This window comes from Carassius carassius, chromosome 17 (assembly GCF_963082965.1).
Source record: "Carassius carassius chromosome 17, fCarCar2.1, whole genome shotgun sequence".
Lineage (NCBI taxonomy): Eukaryota > Metazoa > Chordata > Actinopteri > Cypriniformes > Cyprinidae > Carassius > Carassius carassius.
This window is the reverse complement of record NC_081771.1, coordinates 2,153,308-2,171,391: the sequence shown is the minus strand read 5'-3', so window position 1 is coordinate 2,171,391 and position 18,084 is coordinate 2,153,308. Positions and strand designations below refer to the sequence as shown.

General features: G+C 35.0%; 1 protein-coding gene and 1 long non-coding RNA gene across 4 annotated transcripts in view; one reads left to right on the top strand and one right to left on the bottom strand.

Moving 5' to 3' along the window:
• LOC132160720 (eyes absent homolog 2-like) overlaps nucleotides 1–18,084 on the bottom strand; it is a 35,990-nt gene that overhangs the window by 9,142 nt on the left and 8,764 nt on the right. Inside the window, exons 2-10 of one of the 3 annotated variants that reach the window (XM_059570383.1) lie at nucleotides 11,355–11,408; nucleotides 11,238–11,278; nucleotides 10,255–10,374; nucleotides 10,052–10,168; nucleotides 6,520–6,596; nucleotides 5,883–6,063; nucleotides 4,668–4,804; nucleotides 3,630–3,713; nucleotides 574–663 (exon numbers count right to left, since the gene is read on the bottom strand). In XM_059570383.1, coding sequence (XP_059426366.1) covers nucleotides 574–663; nucleotides 3,630–3,713; nucleotides 4,668–4,804; nucleotides 5,883–6,063; nucleotides 6,520–6,596; nucleotides 10,052–10,168; nucleotides 10,255–10,357 — 789 coding nt within the window. In that variant the 5' untranslated portion in view covers nucleotides 10,358–10,374; nucleotides 11,238–11,278; nucleotides 11,355–11,408. Of the gene's footprint in view, nucleotides 1–573; nucleotides 664–3,629; nucleotides 3,714–4,667; nucleotides 4,808–5,882; nucleotides 6,064–6,519; nucleotides 6,597–10,051; nucleotides 10,169–10,254; nucleotides 10,375–11,237; nucleotides 11,279–11,354; nucleotides 11,409–18,084 lie in introns of all 3 variants that reach the window. The other 2 variants (XM_059570382.1, XM_059570381.1) reach the window with 2 other exon arrangements.
• Nucleotides 433–16,607, top strand: LOC132160721 (uncharacterized). Its single transcript, XR_009438066.1, has 4 exons — nucleotides 433–696; nucleotides 8,356–8,691; nucleotides 12,784–12,886; nucleotides 16,102–16,607. It is a non-coding gene; the product is annotated as an uncharacterized LOC132160721 (long non-coding RNA).

Genomic DNA, 18,084 nt, shown 5'->3' with positions numbered 1-18,084 from the left:
GGAAATCTTTAAATGGCAATGTACATATTTTTAAGTAGTCTTTATGATTAATTATTTAGCTGTTTCTATGCATAATTGTGAAAAAAGCACAGCCAGTTTCTGCAGCTATCACATAAACACGAGGACACATCATGATTTCTTCCTCATATTTTGGTCTGGTTGGTTTAACGTGAGGAATATTACAAGAATGTGTCGCCTCATGGAGTTCTGAAAAACAACAACAACCAAAAAAAACCAGCAGGAACTATTTTAAATATGGTAAATATTAATGCAAATTAGTAAACGCAATAAAGAAATGGTGACGTGAGAGGCGTGGAACATGCAGAGCTTTATGATCTTGAGAGGTGACAATTCCTACCAATAAGAGAAGTTCATTATCTGGATTACTTGATTCTGATTGGCCAGTTGCAACATTCTGCAGTAAATGTTTTATTTATGAATTAACATTGAACATTTGGGTTAGTTTCGTGTCTCATATCTATCAATCACATCCAATGCTGAAGTCCAAAATAAGAGTGTTTGGCATTAAATGAAAAAAAGAAATGATTTTGTTGATTCTGATGTTCGGCTCACCTCCAGGTCATTGAAAAACAGACGTGAATCTGCCAAGTTGAAGATCATCTCCTCCATCCACAAGCCTAGAGACACAGCCTTGCCAGAGTCCTGGATCAAAACACAGAAAGCACATCAATACAGGTGATGATTGCGTTATCTCAGTCGGAGAGGGAGCGTGTGGTGCAACAGGTTTTTGTCCAACAAGAATGCAGATCACTGTGCTTTCAATCAGAAGCGTGTCAAACTACTTCTCCTTCTCTTGTTTTCTCTTCATGTTGTAGGTGAAGCTAACATAAGCTAATGCATTGTGTGCTGCGGCTCAATGCCAGCTGCGTAACTAGCCTCTAACTCCTCCGTTTGGCAGCGGATCAAGCTGTAGGTGTCAGCCAGAGGTTAGAGTCAGATTAACAACGAAACGGCTCTTCCTCTTTGCCTAATCATTGTCAGCACAGGAGCTGTGAGTTTGTCCTGCTTTAATTAAGATAATAACCTGTAATCTGCCGTCATGAATGGATGACTTCATTACAGGTGGCAGTCAAACAGAATGATTAGATGCACCACTTTAGAATTACGACTGAACATTTGAGAATGGGTTTTTAGGAAGGACTGCAATGAAGTTACAGCAATACATTGTATGGGTCAAAATTATAGATTTTTTTTTCTTTTATGCCAAAAATCATTAGGATATTAAATAAAGATCATGTTCCATGAAGATATTTTGTTAATTTCCTACTGTTAATATATAAAAACAATTTTTGATAAGTAATATGCATTGCTAAGAACTTCATTTGGACAACTTTAAAAAGCGATTTTCGCAATATTTGATTTTTTCTTTTGCACACTCAGATTCCAGATTTTCAAATAGTTATATCTCAGACAAATGTTGTCATATCATACATCAATGGAAAGCTGATTTATTCAGCATTCATGTGATTTATAAATCTCAATTTCGAAAAAATTATCCTTATTTATGGTTTTGTGGTCTAGGGTAGCATTTGTAATTTAAGTTTTGTGAATGGGAATTCCTCTTTTGCTGTGTTATAAGCCGTGTGTTATATCGAATTTGCAATCTTGGTTTCACGTTTTACAAGAACAGATAATAGTCTGTTTTGCTTATACCCATACACCTTTCACTTTTTATGACTACAACAAAAGAATAATTTGTTGTTATTCTTAATTAAAAAATCACAACAATAAAACAGTAGGCTATACTGACAAACTAGCTTACATAATGTTTATTAACAAAAACAAATAAGTCAAAGTAAAAGAATGTTTAAAGTACAGATTGTTTAGAAAACACAGAGGAATCAAATAAATAAAAAAACTAAAAAAATTAAAGAAAGCCTCTATAGCATAACATGAGGTAAACAGCAAAGATAAAACACTTTTCAAAACAAAAAACAAAAAGAAAAGTAAAACTAAACTGTGTTAATTAACACAAATTAGCAAACTGGTGTCTTTGATCACCCTGAGAGGTTCTGCTTTCAGTAGGTCGAGTCTTGCTTTTGGCCAATCAGTCCAAACAGTGATGAGCTTATGGCTTTGACATAAAGTACATATAAAAAAGTGTGTTAAATATCCTGTTACTTAAAGATGCGAAATCTGAGCCAATGCAATGTTTGTCTCTTTGTCTGTCCGTAAGCGGCTTTGTCATGACACACATCAAACTTGTTCCTATTTAACTCAAGCCTAATTCTAGTTTCATATGGATGTTTTCTTTGATTTGCTATCTCCAGTGGATTCCTGCTGCAGTAATAAGCTACTCTAGAGTCTTTTTCCTGGATCTGAAATTAGACACATTAGTCACGGCAACATTTCTGCAATCCTCAAAAAGAAAAGTCCAAAGATCTGCACGCTCGAGACGGCCAGGAGTTTCTCAGTCTCTTATGTGTCACGTCAAATCCGCAAGGGATCGTGGGAATTCAAAATAGATTGCGGGCCAAGAAAAAGAAACATGACCATTGTTTCTCCATCAGCTGCCTGCATGAGATTGCGTAGAAGTTCATGAGCCGTCAATCAAACCGAAAAGTCTGCAGCCGAAGGAGCGTCATTATATCTTTCACTGTTCATTTAGTTCTTCCGCATTTACTGTCTGCTGACGACATTACTCTGAAACAGCTGTGGAACATATTTATTTATTATGAAAGAAATCATGAGGGACTTTTGTTGCTGCTAACTTTTATGGCTTTAAATGGATTCAAATCAAACAAATGTGATTTGTATGCATTAAAATTTTTGCTGAAATTTATTCAGCTGTTTATATGATATATAAATCACCAAGCGATGGTAAGATTAATATTTTTATTCAGTTGCGATGCATTAAATTGATCAAAAAAGTTGGTAAAGACTGTTTCAAATAAATGCTGTTCTTTTACATTTTTTTAATTTTCAAAAATCCTGACAAATGAAATGCATCACTGTTTTCACAAAAATACGAAGCAGCACAACGGTTTTCAACATTAATAACAAGAATCAAAAATGTTTCTTGAGCAGCAAATCATCATATCAGAATGATTTCTGAAGATCATGTGACACTGAAGACTGGAGGAATGATGCTGAAAATACAGCTGCACATCACAGAAATAAATTACATTTTAAAATATATTCACACATAAACTAGCTTTTTATATTCTAATAATATTTTCCTGTTTTTACTGTATTTGTGATCAAATAAATGCAACATTGGTAAGCATAATAGACTTTATAAACATCAAAAAGCTTTCTGACCCCAAACCTTTGAATGGTATTGTAAATAAGGTGAAACACAGATTCCTACGTAATATTTATATTTTGTATTAAATCATATTTTGTATTATATATATATATATATAATGTTATATTTAATACAAGTATGATATATAATATGATATATGTAGTTATAAATATATATGCTATTTTTGTTTGAATTTAAAACTACATTGTGGTCTGTACTGTTATTGTTAAATAGAATTACACATACCACATTAAAGATTTAATACAAATACAAATTTGCCCCCCAAAAATATTTTTTCGTTTTTTCTTCCAAAACTAAAGCAATGTGAAGTTGAGTTGTGTGTGGAAGAACTGGTTTGTACCTTGCCGAATCGTGTGGAAAATGTCCCCGTCAGGAGCGAGTGGAAAATAATGATGGTCTCATCCAGGTCCCAAATAAACACTCTCTATACACACACACACACACACACACACACACACACACACACACACACACACACGTGGTGAGAATGAGCACAAATATAATCGGCTTACTCATCAAGAAAGGTATTTACTCCAAAACACTGCACATTATCTCAGTGCTGTGTTTATGATAATAATTGCTGATAATCTTAGTAGGTTCAGCCTTATTTCACAGTTTGAGGGCAGACAGGCAATGCTCTGAATCCATTGTTCATAAACATTTGACATTTTATTTGTCTGGTAATCAAATACCCATATCAATATTTTAATATAAAGCATTGAAAAATAAATGCAGTTGAATCAATGGAGCAAAGAATACATACATTAATCATTTTACTTCAGTCTCCTTTTTAAGTTAGTAGAGTTTTGAAACTTTAATGCCCTTATTTGTTTATTGTATGCAGAAGATTAACTTGGACATTCTGTTAAAAATCCATTCGACACTCATTCAGGTTTGGAGAAACATACGGGTGAGTAAATGATGACGAAATGTTCATTTTGGGTCTGTTTAAACGATAAATAGCATCCAAAATAAAAGTTTTTGTTTACATATGATATGTATGTGCACTGTGTTTATTTATTATGCATATATAAATACACACACATACAGTATATATTTTTAAAACGTTTACACGTACATTCATTTTTATTTTACATTATATATAAATATATTTAATATATAAACATAGCATATTTTTCTTAAATACAAACATGCATGTGTTAGTTTTCATATATGCCTAATAAATACACAGTACACGCTCATATATTATGTAAACAATAACTTTTATTTTGGATGGATTAATCGTTTGACAGCACTAGTTTAGAGTGTTGAATGAGGTTTTTGTCAGACATCATTACACAACTCTGGGTTGGTTGTGAGTGTAATCCCTGCGTGCCGAAGCACAGGAATCTTAATGAAAGGGACACAGCGTCTGTACCTCAATGTCAGAGTCCAGAGGGGGGACGGGGTCATTGGCCCTCTTCCTGCCTCTCAGCTTCCCATCAGAGCTGCGTCTCGCTGGAGCGCCTTCCTGCTCCTTTCCTGGAGTCGGAGGACTCGTGGGAGCACGGTACTCTGCTGTTACACACACACACACACACACGTGCATGTGATGACATGTCATTTAAATACAGACATACAACCTTTTAAATACTTCAATACCAGGGCAAATAGTCCTGAAAGTTTCACGTTAGCACTTTTGTATTAAATACTTAAATACACATAATAAGTCATATACTTTGCACTATTTTTAAAATATATAATAATATTTGGCTACTTTAATGTTTTGTAGTATCCTTGTAACATTAAAACTTTGTTTTACACTACTATAAATTACGTATGTAGACAGACTTTTTTTCTATATATTTTTTTCTATATATAGAATCGATATAGATTCGATATATAGACTATATAAACTTTACTCAGACTATAGTTCATAGAAATGTTTTCCATTTTGCAAGTTGGCACTCTAAATATATGTGCCACTTTTCATAGTATTTATTGTTTTTTTTATTTCAGACAGTTTTATACTCATTTTCCTACATCGAGCATTTTATACTATTTTGCATTGGAATTTCTCAAGTATTCCCTATATTCAGCTAGAGATTAAATCTAGATAATAAAGCAACTTCAAAAATGTTTTTTAAAGTCTGTTTGAGAAAGTTAACTATTTGTTTTGTGTGTATATATATATATATATATAACTTTTTCTATATAACTCTATAACTTTTTCATACTATTTTCATACTATTGAGCTTTGCTTTATACTCAAATTACATATACTGTACAGAGAGACAGACAGATAATTTTCAAACCAATTAAAATATATATTTTTATATATTTCATATTACTTTTCATACTATTTTTCATAGTATTTTCATAAATATTCAATATGTATATTTTGCTTTTTTACTCAGATCACATTTTGAGGAACACATATATTAAATCAGATATTTCAAAAAATTATATTTCAACTTTATTTATATAAATATTTCACATACCTTTTTTTAACTTTTTCAAACCTTCATATACTTTTTCAAACAAATTTTTCATAATATTTGTCATACTATTTTTAATAAGTACTCCCTATATCTAATATAAAAATAACACTGAGAGTGTTAATCAGCTTCATAATTTTCATCATAGAGCTCACCTGTGTGTGATTCCGGGCTGTGATTGGTCGATACAGCGGGATGATCTGTGTGCTGATAGGGTATCGCCGTGGCGATGGCTGAGGGTGTGATATTGCTGGTTGTGATGTATGGGCTGTTGTAGTGTGTGTTGTAGTATGGCGAATATTGACTTTGGCTGTAGCTAGAATATGTTGAGAATTCCTGATGGAGACAATGACATGAATGAACCATCTCAGACTACTAGCCTACAAATTACTTTCTATGTCTTGTTTTGTCTAAACCCTACTGCAGCATTCATTGATGGTTGGCTAATACACAGTGGAAGTCAAATGATACTATAATGTACTCAAAATGCCATGTTTTTTTTTTTTTTTTTGCAAAGGTACAACCAGTGTTGCCAAGTCCAGTCTTCCCACGGCATTGGGCTAATTTAACACTGTTGCTGCAGGTTGCTGCAAAAAACTTTTATTTTACCCTCAGAACATGATTTCTACAGTGGACCGCTCAAAACGTGATTGGGCTATTTTTGAGTAGCAGTCTGGGGGGTTTTGTAGTGAAAATCTGGCAACCCTGGATATAACAGTATATCAGTCTCCAAGGGTGATTGTATTCCATCACCAAAGGTGCTGTGTGATGCATTTTCCTAATTTGACCCACCTGCTGTGCAGGACTGAACGGTGTTGAGCCTGTGATGCTGTTCGCACCCTGGAAAATTCCAGAAGAAATGCTGCCACCTGGAAAAGAAGCACAAAGCTAGTTTAAGAGCGTACATCGAGCTGACTGTGGTAAAGACACTCCAAAGCGCACGATCCAACACAAACACGACGCAGGAAACACGACAGGCAGTGGCCGAGGAACGTCTGGTGAAATATATACATGTTAAAAAGACCCAGAGAAAGTCTGCTTGATATATGACTACAAAAACAGTTGAGGTGAGAAAGGGCAGTGTGGAGCCCAGAGCAAATCCGTCTCCGTTATCGGACTTTCAGAGTTTGAATGTCTTTCTCCAGGCCCGTCTAATTCCCTTTTTTCTGTCTCGTTCCCTTCATATTCCTGCTCGTTGGCTTTCTGAAACCCGCCCTAGATAAATGAGTGTGTCAAAACAGCACCAAATCTCCAAGGAAGCAATCGAAAAGTCTTCAAAGGCGGAGAGAGGGAAGTGGGCGAACGCCGGGGCCGTGTTTCTGATTTTCTCCACAGCGGTGAAACGCGAGGACCTTTGGCACTCGGAGAAGGGTTATTTATTTCATGCTACAGCGGGTCTCCTGTTGGAATTCGTCTATAAATCAAACGAGACCGGCGAGATGTAGTGCGTTTTCCCAGACCCATTAGAAATCCATCCATTTCACAAGCAGACAATTGTACAGTAAATGATGTCTCGGGATGCTTATGAATAACCGCAAATCCCTCCCATACATTATAGATTATATTATCTGCCATAGCACTAATAACTCATTGATTATGCTAATTAGACAGACAGGAAGTAGATGTCTTGTGCTTTATGACTTTATGACTGAACACATGCTACTTTACAAAATTTGGGATCAGTGAGACTTTAATGTTTTTTAAAGATGTCTCTTCTAATCACCAAAGCTGCTTTTGTTTGACTAAAAATACAGCAATATTGTGAAATAGTTTTATAATTTAAAATAAATTATTTATATTGTAATATTTTGCAAAACTTAATTTATTCCTGTGATCAAAGCTGAATTTTCAGCATCTTTCCTCCAGTCTTCAGTTTCACATGATCTTCAGAAATCATTCTAATATGATGATCTGCCCCTCATGAAACATTTCTGATTATTATCAATGTTGAAAATAGTTTTGTGTTAGGAGTAGAATGATATTCAAATCAATATTCACAGCATTAACACATTTGGCATGTCAATAGTTTTCAATACCAAATGTAGTTTTCAATACCAATACCATGTCAATACCAAACCTTTTTGCATGTACCAATTTTTACAAAGAGGACGATTTTAGTGAAGAATGAATTAATTCCTGGTCCTCCCACAAGTGTTATTTTAGTATTATTTATATACTTTTTTGTTATTATTATTATCTAATTTTCATTAGATTTTTTTTATCATTTTGTATGCACTTTTGTTGTTGTATTATGATTATTATTTTTGTAATATTATGATCCCGTTTCAATTTGTTTTTAACTTGATTTCTTTTTAGTCATTTTAGTGCTTAAACTAATTTCAATTTCAAAGACAACATATATACATTTTCTTTAGTTTACGTTTTTCATCTAATATTTATATATTATTTTATTTCAATTAAAAAAATCATTCATTTTCATTAATGATAATAACCGTACCTTCACACAAAGCTATCATATGGCTTTAAAAGATTTTATTTAAAGTTTAGCTTTTTCGTCCTTAATGTGCTTGTCCCGTCCCCTGACAGCCTGTGGCCACTATTTGCTTTCACTTCATGGAAAAAACCCTTCAGTTTTCTTCAAAGCATCTCCTTTTGTGTTCCATGCAGGAAACATCATCAGGCTTTGGGATGCCAAGCTGGTGAGTAAATGATGAGGACTAGTAAATAATTCTGTCCCTTTAAAACTGAAAACGTGCTTGGTGCCACTTCACCTCTGACCTTGACTGAGAGCGGTCAATTTCACACTGCTAAGCCAAAATCAGGACTGCGGGCAGAAGAGGGGCGACTGACTGTGATCCGACGCTCAGATCCCATCTGAGACTCACTCCCACACAAACACGCTCCTCCAGAGGCCGGCGTGTAGCAGAGAAAGGTTCTGACCTCCTGAGAGAGCAGAGAGAGACGCCTGACGCCAGGAGCCAGACCGCGCATAATGGGGAACAGGTGTGTGTGTGTGTGTGTGTGCTCTTGTTTTTGTGACATATCAGGACACAACTCTGTATAATGACATGGGTATGACACAGGTATTACAAGGAGAGGGTGACTTATGAGGACATAACCCATGTCCCCATTTTTCAAAACGCTTATAAATCATACAGAATGAGTTTTTTTGAGAAAGTAAAAATGCACAAAGTTTCCTGTGAGGGTTAGGGTTAGGTGTAGGGTTGGTGTAGAGCCATAGAATATACAATTTGTACAGAATAAAAACCATTACGCCTATGGGATGAACACACTTTTCACAAAAACAAACGTGTGTGTGTGTGTGTGTTTGTGTGTGTGTGTGTTGGAGGGATCGACTACAGACTCCACCTGAAAAATCAGTGTGTGTATTTGTAGGTATTTGTTAAAAATAAATGTGTATTTGTTAATAAGTGAAGTTGTATTTGTAAAAATTGCAGTTGATGATACGTATTACGTACATGACTTTTTGGATACTTAATTAAACTGTGGTCAAATATGTATAATGATGGTAAACTGTTTCCTACATGGATGTACTAGTATCACACCATAGTCCGGATCTCATGTCTGAGTTTTTCCTGTGATACTGATCGGTTGACTATATACATTTTTCATTAAAATGAATACTTTTATGCTGCAAGGATGCACTGAATAGTTTGAAAGTGACAGTAACATTAAATGTTACAAATGTTTTCTATATAAAAATTAATAATGCTGTTCTTTTTTTTTACTTTCTATTTTATATCCTGAAAATTAATTTCCACAAAAAATATGATGCAGCACAACTCAGCAGATCAGCATTTTAGAATGATTTCTGAAAGATCGTGTGACACTGAAGACTGGAGTCACAGGAATAAATTACACTTTAACAGATATTGAAATAGAAAACAATTATATTAAATTGTAATGACATTTCACAATATTATGTTTTATAAAAAAATAAAAATAAATTCAGCCTTGGTGATAAGAGGACACTTTTTTTTTTTTTTCAAAAACATAAGTTTGAATAAGGTTCAGCTGCACACCACTTTTCCTCATATTCACTGCATGCAAAGTCCGAAACTGCAATTCGGATGCAGAATTAAACGGAAGAATTAAACTGCTGGTTTGGTCTGGTCAGAGGAGAACGGCACGCTATTTCCCTGTTTAATACTGTAAAGCTGCTTTGACACAATCTGCATTGTCAGAAGCACTATGTAAATAATGGTGACTTGAGTTCATTGCTTGGTTAATTGCTGATTCCTATTCTCTATAATACCATGTAGGTAAAATTGTTTACAATAGCACTTAGTTTTATCCCATGAAATGATAACATGGCTCTTTGCGAGGCGGTTGTGGCACTGACCGTGTGTGGAGTAACTGTAGAGCGTCTGAGCGGGTGGAGAGCCACTGAAGTTGGACGTGTATCCCAGCAAACTGCTCTGTCCTGGTGAATGACTCAGGCCATCTTCTGTTTTAATATCTGATCGGGTGAGAGAAAGAGACACGATCATCTGTCAGGTCAGCTGTGGTGTGCACTATTTAGGGCGGGTGTGAAATATCACTCACTGTAGGGCGTCATGCTGTAGCTCTGTGTGTGATGTGTGTACGGTGTGTACGGACCGGCCGGCTGTAACACGGGGCTGTACTGTGTCTGTCCGTAAGCAGCCATGACTAAGGACAGCTGCTCTGGATGTAGTCAGAGAACCAGATATTAACAACAGACAACCTCTTCCTATTGCAATAACACAAACAACACAACCTGATTTATAAACAAATGACTCTTTCGAATCGGTTCTTTTGGGTTCTTTCTTATATTTAGAATTAAATTACATATGTTGTTCATTTACATTTTTTTTTTTATGTTTAATATACTTTAGATTTTATAAATTTTTAATTTCATGATTCGACATATTCTTCAAAAGTACTCAACGAATCATTAGCGGAACTTTCTAAGGAATCAAAATCATTAAATGGAATACAATTCCGAAGCAAATGAAGCAGCTTATGGGCTGGTTCTTTTTAATGAATCCGACAAGCCAATCAGTCTCAAATTCATGAGTTAAGAATTGAAGTAAAAAGTTCAAGATCCTTAATGGATTCGTTTGGGATTCTGAATCATCTAATTCAAGAACAAACGATTCTCATGAGCCGATTCTTTTTTATGAATCAGACAAACAAGTCATTCTCAAACTCCTTATAAGTATTTAAATTACCATAATTGGAATCATTTAGGACCATTAAGTGGATTTCGTAAATCATGATTCTCATTCTATAACTGTACACTTTAAAACAAGGATTATATGTATGTCTACACTGATTCATTAAAACTTTCCAAATCAACTGTAAAACCATTCATATGAAATTTGTCACCTTAAATTGAATGTTTTATGAAGGATTAGCACAGAAAGTTTGCTTTGCTCGCTTTTTTTCTCAAAAAGAGTTTAATCTTACGCTTTTTGCTCCTTAAGTGCATGCATCTTGTTTTAAAGATGATATTTTTGTTGGAAATGGAGCCCAGTGCAAGTAGAACTAGCTGTAATATCACTCACATGGCCTAAAAGCGTCGCCTGATGTGTAGATCTAGTGGCTCCTGTGGATTAAAGGAACACGTTAAATGTTTTCAGTCTGAATCACCATAAATACACTAGAGGAAGTTCATTGCAGACCTGTGGCTGTCTGTCGTCGTACTTCCGCTTGCACGCGTTCAGCTGTCAGCTCTCCTGAAAAAGAGAGACCTGTTTGTCAGAAATATGTGACCTAAAAAGCCCACGGGCTTTGGTGCAACAGCATGCATCTCGAAAGTAAAATATGAAGAAGGAACCAGAACATAAAATGCACAAAGCACAATTCATGTCTAATCGTGTCTTACACAGAGAAAAAAAAAGGTGAACGGACAGTATTTCTGAATGACGAGGCACCTGCGGTTTCCAAAAGCACACATAATTAGAATTCTGAGATACAGACAACAGTGAAATGCTTGTTTGTATAAACCTGCTCGGTAGGACTGTGTTCCTGGAATAGAACAATGTGTAACCTGCTTTTTCAACCTGGCATAATTTGGCATCAAAAACCGCAGGCAGAACTATTAAGGATGGGTGAAAAAGGCTGGCTGTTCTTGTGCATGAGATGTAAGAAATGCAACCGTCCCTGTTCTGTTCTGGGCTGGTAATGGCACGGTGCAGTGCATACCTGTGGGTATAATTTGCATGAATACAAATGAGAGATGATAAAACACATCGATAAACACCTCGAATGACCTCGTAACCTTGACCTGTTTTCTTTTTTTTTTTAATTGCTCCTCATTTATGTTTACTTTCTACTTCAACTTGAAGAGAAAATGAGCTGGGCAAAGCTCAAATAAAAGCCATTAATTGTTATTTGATGAGATTTTTTTTTTTGAGTTTGCTTTGAGATCTCTGATTTATGACTGCAATATGACTCGTCTCACCCATGCTTGTCTTCTAATAACGTCTGTATTTGTTTTCTTATTGCTATCTGAGAAATATGATAATATTTGCTTTTATATAAAATTTTCTTTTGGAAAAAAAAAACTACAGCACAGTGTTATTTTAGTATCACTGATAGAGTATTATAATTGTTTGAGTATTTTGTTTTTATTTTATATAACATATTAGTTGAGGTATAAGTAATTTTGTTGTATATTTTGTCATGTTTTTTTTTTTTAAATATAGTTATTATGGTTAAAACTAAAACCATAAAACACTTTGAAAAAATTAGTTTAGTTAAAAAAGTTTAATTTGATGTGCTAAAATAACCAAAACTAAAGTGGAAATACAAGAGAAATAAATAATAACAAATTATAGACTTGACAAACACACATCAAAATGACTAAAACTTTTACTGAATTGAAAAGAAAAATAGAATATATGAAAATAAATACTGATTCAAAATATGAATAAAATATTTATATAAAATATTAAACTTTTTTTTTTTTTTTTAGTTGTAATTTTAGTTTTAGTTAACAATAATAACCCTGTTACTCTGATGAAGACACGCCTGCTGTTAGATTGCTTCTGACAAAAAGAAGCACAAAGCTGTCGTCTTCCTCTAAACTTCTCCCCATTTCTCCCTCAGGGCTCCTCCATCTGTCGGCCGGAGCAGAGAGACGCTCGATGTGAGCAACATCACAAGAGCAGCTGCTGTCAGGAGCAAAGATGGAAAGGAAGGGCAGCAAAAGGTGAAATAAGAGCCAAAACCAGAGCTTTCATACAATAACGCAAGAGAGGGCTTGTACGTGTGTGACCTCACATGCAGATCGTGACGTGCCAGATTCAGTTCGTTTTTAATTAATCTGACAGTTCAGACAGCAGCGAGGTGAATGATGTTTTGGCGGCTGTGGTCGGGCGGCACCCAGCGAATGCTTAAAACAAACAGAGACAATGTCTCACTGCAGCTCGCTCTGTTTTCTCAGTAAACAGTTGCGACACTACGGTACAGCATATTTATGATTAAAGAAACATATCATGTGACTGTCATAACGACAGCAAAGCTGCAGTAATTCTATCACTTGACGTGTTAAAGGTGAAACTTTTCCACTTCAAAAGTTTTAGCTCTTAAGAAATGCATGAATTATGTTTTTTAGTATTCAATCGATACAAGTTTCTTGATGGCCGATGATGTCATCAATATTGTGCCAATATATACGTACTACAAATGTGATGCGATACAAGCTTAAAAGCTTATTTTGCATTTGTATATATAGTGCTTTCAAACAAATCGTAATAAACGTTTTTGTTTACATACTATATATGTGAAAAATATGTTATGTTTATATATTAAAATATTTATATATAATATCAATTATATTAATATAAATATATACATGGAAATGCATGGAAATGTTTTCTTATATATATGTGTGTGTGTGTGTGTGTGTGTGTGTGTGTGTGTGTGTGTGTGTGTGTGTGTGTATACTCGCGATTAAACCAAACAATTTTCACCAACTGGAGTCAGTATGAAGACTTAAAAAGTGCACATTTAATGTTTTAAATCAATATTAGCTTAATATTAATATATAGGGATCATTTGGAAGCATGAACAAGACTGTGAGCTTATCATACTTGGAAAATAGTGTGCAAGTCTCAATGACTATATATATATATATATATATATTGATTTTAGTTTTTTTTTTAATACTGTTAAGTACTAAATTTACTTAAAGGGTTAGTTCGCCGAATTTGCAAAATTATGTCATTAATAACTCACCCTCATGTCGTTCCAAACCCGTAAGACCTCCGTTTATTTTTGGAACACAGTTTAAGATATTTTAGATTTAGTTTGAGAGCTCTCAGTCCCTCCATTGAAACTGTGTGTACGGTATACTGTCCATGTCAGGTAAGAAAGGTAAGAAAAACATAATCAAAGTAGTCCATGTGACATCAGAGGGTCAGTTAGAATTTTTTGAAGCATCGAAAATACATTTTGGTCCAAAAATAGCAAAAACTGCGACTTTATTCAGCATTGTCTTCTCTTCCGTGTCTGTTGTAAGACATTTCAAAACAAAGCAGTTTAGTGATATCCGGTTTGCGAACAAATCATTCGCTGTAACCGGATCTTTTTGAAACAGTTCACCAAATTGAACTGAATCGTTTTAAACGGTTCGCGTCTCCAATACGCATTAATCCACAAATGACTTAAGCTGTTAACTTTTTTAATGGGGCTAACACTCCCTCTGAGTTCAAACAAACCAATATCCCGGAGTTATTCATTTACTCAAACAGTACACTGACTGAACTGCTGTGAAGAGAGAACTGAAGATGAACACCGAGCCGAGCCAGATAATGACTCATTCACGAGTCAAGAACCGTTTCTGTCAGACGCGTCCGATTCGAGAACCGAGGAGCTGATGATACTGCGCAAGTGTGATTCAGCGTGAAGCAGACTGACTCACAGAGCGTCTGAACCGATTCTTTTGGTGATTGATTCTGAACTGATTCTGTGCTAATGTTATGAGCGCGGGTAAACCGAAGGCTTGCAGTCATCGCCAATGACGCCGACTGTCCGAAAGAACTACTGATGCAACCGGTTCTTGACTCGTGAACGAGTCATTATCTGGCTCGGCTCGCTGTTCATCTTCAGTTCTCTCTTCACAGCAGTTCAGTCAGTGTACTGTTTGAGTAAATGAATAACTCCGGGATATTGGTTTGTTTGAACTCAGAGGGAGTGTTAGCCACATTAAAAAAGTTAACAGCTTAAGTCATTTGTGGATTAATGCGTATTGGAGACGCGAACAGTTTAAAACGATTCAGTTCGATTTGGTGAACTGGTTCAAGAAGATCTGGTTACAGCGAATGATTCGTTCGCGAACCGGATATCCAGCTGCTTTGTTTTGAACTCTCTCACAACAGACCCGGAAGAGAAGACAATGCTGAATAAAGTCGTAGTTTTTGCTATTTTTGGACCAAAATTTTTTTTTCGATGCTTAAAAAATTCTAACTGACCCTCTGATGTCACATGGACTACTTTGATGATGTTTTTCTTACCTTTCTGGACATGGACAGTAGACCGTACACACAGTTTCAATGGAGGGACTGAGAGCTCTCAAACTAAATCTAAAATATCTTAAACTGTGTTCTGAAGATGAACGGAGGTCTCACGGGTTTGGAACGACATGAGGGTGAGTTATTAATGACATAATTTTCATTTTTGGGTGAACTATCCCTTTAAACTGCTATAAAAATAATCTATAACTAATTAGAAATATTTACAAAAAAAAAAATAGAAAATACTCAACAAAAAAAATAAAAATGTAAAAATAAAAGTCGATTCATAATATTAATGAATACTGTAGTAGTACATAAATAATCCTAAAACAACACTGGTGTCAACATTATGCTAAATAATGCATTTGTGTCTTACAAAAATAAATAACTGTGTTTTTATTGCTAAAATAACTAAAACCATTCAAAATCATTAAATGAAATGAAGCCAAATAAATAAATAATAATAAAAAGATAATAATAATAATAATAATGAAATAATTAGTAACAAATGTAATATTTAGATGAAAAACTGGCTTAGCAACCAACTGAAAAAAAAAAAAGTTTAGGTACTAAATTTAAAAATGATTTATAATAAATACATAGAAATATAATAAATACAAATTATAAAAAACATTTAACCAAATAACCTAAAAAACTGAAAATATAAAAATAACAGCTAATTCAAAATATTAAGTACTATAACAGTACATAAATTACACTGAAATAACAATGGTGTCAACATTATATTAAATATCCCATTTTGCATCACACAAAAAAATAAAAAATAAAAACAACAACCCAAATTCTAAATAACATGAGGGTGAGTAGCTGATTTTTCATTTTTGAGTCCACTATCCCTTTAATCTCATATAAACACACTCTCACACGTCTGCTTGTTTTCTGAAAACAGAAAGAGTGGTTCTCCAGGTCAGAGATGCAGCGATGGCTTTCTCACACCTGCTGAGGCACCACTCCTCACAAAACCTTTCCCATGAAAATAAACGTGAGCGGAGACGGCAAGCACAGGCCGCCCAGCAGAGTCCTGACTTCCTCCCAGAGCTCCTGTGATGCGCAGTGTGTTTCCTGGTATGAGCAAGAGGGCATGGGAAAGAACGCTCTGCCCCCTTCCACAGTGGTAAACTGAGCTAAAACAAACCCGGGACGGGGCACGGCCGGGACAGAGCGCTTCACCTGGCCTCACGCTGTTCTGCTAGCATTGGCGTCTTTCACGGCTATCATATTCCACACAATGTCTTACATCATACATCAGTGAATATGGTCAAATCTATATCTCTTTTTACCCAGCATGAATGTAGTCGTGAAGCTAAACCAGTTGGGGAACAACTGATCACATGACGAAGCCTTCAACAGTTGCTTCCCACTTTTTCAATGGCATTGGTTCCGGAAGTTTTTTTTTTTTTTTATTGCGATTTTTAAAAAGTATATGAACTAACTATATATATATGTGTGTGTGTGTGTTTGGCACAAAATACTCGTTGTAATTCTCCAATTTATTAAAAATAGTTAGCTATAATTGAAATTTGCTAAAAAATATATAAATATATAAATATTAGAAAATTAAAATAAAATGACAAATGCACATTTGAATTTGAAAATTCAAAAATTTGAAATGAAAACTACAAATGTAAAAATACTTATTATTATTATTATTATAAAAAAATCTGAAATCATGCAGGCTGATTGGTTCATTACAGTAGGTCTGTATTTAATGCTTTATTAATCAGTTCCTCTTTCAAGAAAACGAATGTGATTTCTACTGTTGCGCTGTACTCTGCATGTCCTGACAGGATCATTATGACTAAGACGGCAGGTTGTCTGTGTTTGAAACAAATCATGAGCTGTAGCTTTGCCATATGGCTGTCTGATCTACAGCAAGCTCTCCAACCCAAACCGTGATCTAAACCATTCAGTCAAAGCCACCAAACTGCTCTCTGACCGGTAGCTGAGGGCTACGTCCCATATGGTGCTGGACGCAGGTTTGCGGGTGACCGCTGCTCCGCCTGAAGGGAAACCGCGAGACACGGTGACCTCACTACAACAATGCAGCACTTCTGCAGCCCTCGTATTTCCAGCTAACTCCAGACAGACTGCGAGCAGCCATCTGCCCTTTCATTTCCTTTGAACTCACACAGGCTTGACTGAGGGATCAACGGACCAGGTAGTCCAGCTCAACAAATGAGCACTAGTTAAAAATGGAGCCTTTTCACATATCCAAGGTTCGTCATGGTTGGCTACAACTTTATAGTGGTGAATGGAAACTACAACAATTAGGGCTTATTTAAAATAGGACCATCTCCCATGTTGTTTTTGAAAGATTGAAGCCAAAATAGGCAAGTTTTGCAATTCTTTCATGTGTCACAGTTTAATATGCAGAATTATTTGAAATAACTTGTATGCATGTGTTTGAAGGTCAATCTAAAAAACAAACCAAAAAAACTAACCTGAGGTAACTTTACAATAAAGACACAAAATAACAACTCCCTATGCATTTTCTAAATTAATTTTGTATCTTTTATTGCATACAAAAACATCTAAAGAGGACTATAAAATTTTTCTTTAGTGTTCAAAAATGTTTTCCTTGCAAAACTTTTCTGCTTGAGTTTGGTTTCATATTTTTTGCTCAAAAAGTTTTAATCTCAGTGCCTAAATTCAACAGTTGCTGATACATTGCTGTAAATGCAGTGGAAACAAACCAAAATAAACATCCTGCATTCAAAAGCAATTATTGAACTTTTCCTGTACATCATTGTTATGCGATTTCCATTGAAATATTTTTATTTATTTATTTAATTTCCGTGTAAATGGCTTTAGTAAACTAGTGAAAAGTGATTGTTTTTAACACTTTTCATCTTACACTTCACCTCACCTCACC